At 33.7% G+C, this 3,554-nt stretch overlaps 2 protein-coding genes across 2 annotated transcripts in view; both read right to left on the reverse strand.

Moving 5' to 3' along the window:
- Positions 1–153: 153 nt before the first annotated feature.
- The window catches only part of LOC100636544 (ephrin type-A receptor 4-B-like), a 9,619-nt gene continuing 6,218 nt past the window's right edge, over positions 154–3,554 (reverse strand). The window contains exons 11-15 of the mRNA XM_020000059.1: positions 927–994; positions 729–879; positions 588–680; positions 426–539; positions 154–259 (exon numbers count right to left, since the gene is read on the reverse strand). Coding sequence (XP_019855618.1) covers positions 170–259; positions 426–539; positions 588–680; positions 729–879; positions 927–994 — 516 coding nt within the window. The 3' untranslated portion in view covers positions 154–169. The remainder of the gene's footprint in view (positions 260–425; positions 540–587; positions 681–728; positions 880–926; positions 995–3,554) is intronic.
- LOC109584349 (uncharacterized) lies at positions 1,488–2,713 on the reverse strand. Its single transcript, XM_020000060.1, has 3 exons — positions 2,560–2,713; positions 2,295–2,402; positions 1,488–2,240 (listed from the first exon to the last, which is right to left on the reverse strand). The coding sequence occupies exons 1-3, from the start codon at positions 2,606–2,608 to the stop codon at positions 1,681–1,683; spliced, it is 717 nt and encodes a 238-aa protein (XP_019855619.1). The 5' UTR covers positions 2,609–2,713; the 3' UTR covers positions 1,488–1,680.

Here is a 3,554-nt window from a genome sequence, read left to right on the forward strand (position 1 = left end):
TATCCATTGACAAGAAGCTGCATGAATACTATGCCAAAATCTCATGGAAAACTCTGTCCAACTGTTTCATAAAAATGACAAATCAAATTAAGCAATGTTTGGACACAATGTCTGAGCACTGTTTGAATGTATTTTTTTGGAATTGGTTATAAGATTATTTAATAATAACCTACCAACAAGATATCATTAGTTCATATAACGAACGGGGGCAGCCTGGAGGAGGAGGAAGTCTATAACCGTCCTCAATCTGTCGAAGAGTCTAAAAACAAAAAATAGCAAGAATTCTTGGAAAGCATGTAGCAATTAGTTCTTTCTAAGAAAATTGAATTAAATTAGATGAAGTTACTATTATTTCTAGGAAACACAGGACATATGTCAAATATTTCAAGTGACTCATGATTACTCATTAAAATAGCTAAAATTACTTCTTGATTTGTTTTGTTTTGAAATGGTTTCTGTCCCAGACACCATATCTCATACACTAACACACCAAAGCTCCACACATCACTAGCGCTGGAGTATTTCTTGTAAGTGAGAGCCTACAAACAAATGGGAGTGAATAAATAAATATATTAGAGATCTATTACTTCAGGTGCTGTCCATTTGATGGGTATTTTCCCACCAGTTGCAATATAATACTCTTCGTCCATCAGATCACGAGCTAAACCAAAATCACCAATCTATGAAAGAAAGGAAAATGCTTCCTAGTTGTGATATTAGAGCTTTACTTTGCAAATCAGATCTTGTCTCAGGAATATATTCCTAGCGGCCAGGTCTTTGTGTACAAACCCTTTCTTAGACAAGTACTCTATACCTGAAGCAATCTGATGACAGAAACTGAGCAGTAGACCTGGTAACTTTGGATCACTGCAGAGATTCCTATACAAAAGAATGTTACGTTCAATCCATCTTTTATCTTCACTCACTTTATTCTTATGCTGTTAAGGTAATTTCTTAAATCTCCTAGTTCCATGAGCTCCAGTACAATCATGACCTAATGGATTCAAATGAAGGACTATTGCAATTGTAATGTAACTACACATAACTACTCACTGGATCTACTCCATACAACTTAATGATATTATTATGATGAAACTGGCCCATAATGGCCGCCTCCTGGAGGAACTTGATAATAGTACTAGTAGTATTTGCTTTGAGAGTCTTCACAACCACTGGCTCCAGGCCAGATTCTGTACTCCACAGACCCTTTAAGACTACACCAAAATTACCAGTCCCCAATGTTTCCTGGGTCCTAAAACAACACAATATTATAATAATTAAGATCATATGTGAATCTCACGTGATGTCAGCTTTGTTTAATAGTCTCAAAATCTAATTATTTGTTGTATTTATTAAATTGTCACTATTCTAATTCTTACATTGAACTCAAAAATTATTATTATCTAGGAAACTAGTCAATGGACATATCTTCCGCTTCATCTTCTACTGCTCTACTATCAGTGATGACACTATGTGTGGATTATCTTTGAAAATAGATTCATATGTTGGTTGTTACTAGTGCTAGATCTATTTAATTTTGTAGTTGAAAAACACTTTACATTTTACTGTTACATGGAATCATTTTAAAGAAAACATGGTAAACACAACTAAAAAATTGCAAAAGCCCAAAAATTACAATAACTATAATTCTGACACTGCATCGGCATGATCTTTTAAACTTTAATCTATGTACATGTATTCAGCATTGTCTTCTACTTCTGGACTATTATTGGTGACATTGTATGCTGGATTATTATCTGTGGAAATAATGTTAGATTCATATGCTGGATTATTATCTGTGGAAATAATATTAGATTCATATGCTGGATTATCAGCAGTAATTACACCAGATTCATATGCCGGATTATCTTGTAGTGATCTATCATCTGTTGTGATGGATCCAGTAGTGCCTTGCTGAGTGTTGCTATCATCTGATGGTCTATTAACATCTGTGGAAATAATATTAGATTCATATGCTGGATTATCAGCAGTAATTACACCAGATTCATATGCTGGATTATCTTGTAGTGATCTATCATCTGTTGTGATGGATCCAGTAGTGCCTTGCTGAGTGTTGCTATCATCTGATGGTCTATTAACACTTGATGACTTTTTTGTCACACAAATATATGCCACTATTATCAAAAATATAAAGATAGCCACTATACATGCTGTTGTCAGTGTCGCTCCAATTATTATAGCTGATGCTGTTGAAAGAGAGGTGGGAGAGAGAGGTGTACCTAAATGATGAAAAGAAAAAAATTAAATAATTAGTAATTAAAATCACAGCTCACTTGATGAAGTAGCAAATACTGATTCTAATTCTGATACTAATATTGATGCAAGTATTGATTTTGATGTTAATTCAGGTCCAGACATAGTATCAGAAGGAATTACAAATGCTGTAATGCAAATTATTATGATAGTAACCTTATAAAAAATTACAAATACTACAATACAAATTACCATAATAATCTTTATACTTAGTCTCACTACCAAGACCGTTTCCCAGCCTACAGTAGGTTGAGGAATGGTCTGGGCAGCAAGACTAACATTTACCACTATAAGTAGTGATTCCAGTATTAAGAGTAGATGTGTCAGCTATCATACTGCTACTAATTGTAATAGTAGAAATACCTATAGTATTCACAATGCATTATATTATGGTAAATACTATAAAATACTATAGATTTACCACTAGTAGTGATTCCAGTATTAACAGTAAATGTGTCAGTTATCATACTACTACTAATAATTGTAATAGTAGAAATACCTATATACAGTAGCATTCACAATGCATTATTATTATGGTAATGTTCATACTTACTTATTTCTGCTGCAACTAATGGATAATTATTAGAATCAAAATCCAGTGATCCTGTTATAGTTAATAATGCACCACCAGCTCTAAACCTATTAAGTGGGCCACTCTCTACCTGTTCATAAAATACTAATCGGCTTGAACCTGGTGAAGGAATATAAACACCAAATATGTCTCCTTCCTGGAACTGCAGTGGAGTCTGAGGAATAAACTCATAGAGATTAGTACCAATCAATGTAACATCATTGAGTGTGACTGAACTAAATGTAACTTTATTGTAACTACTTGAACTTTGTGGGCGCCATATCTGGAATTCTGCTAACGCATTTTGATTATTGGTTTGATTCTCAGCTCCAAAGATCCATTTAGTAACTGATCCATTACACAAGAAGAACATATCTAGATATAAATACTGTCTTTGATATTGAAACATTATTGATCGATGAATTCTAAGAGCATTTTCCCCAATGAATGAAGCATTGATTGAATTGGTACTATTGACACAGTATCCATCTAATGATAGTAAAATAATTCAATGATACAGTGAGTGTGCGTCTTACCTGTTACTGGATATACTAATATCAACCTATTTGTGATTGGAGAGTTGCTCAAACTAATACTATTTCCATTGAGCGTTTGCTGACTGCTCCTAAAACTGACCCCTGGAATATTATCAATGTAGTACAATCTAACAATAGTGACTCCTTGTTCTGGTTGTGATACAGCTAACAGG

Source organism: Amphimedon queenslandica, unplaced genomic scaffold (assembly GCF_000090795.2).
Source record: "Amphimedon queenslandica unplaced genomic scaffold, v1.1 AMPQUscaffold_13217, whole genome shotgun sequence".
NCBI lineage: Eukaryota > Metazoa > Porifera > Demospongiae > Haplosclerida > Niphatidae > Amphimedon > Amphimedon queenslandica.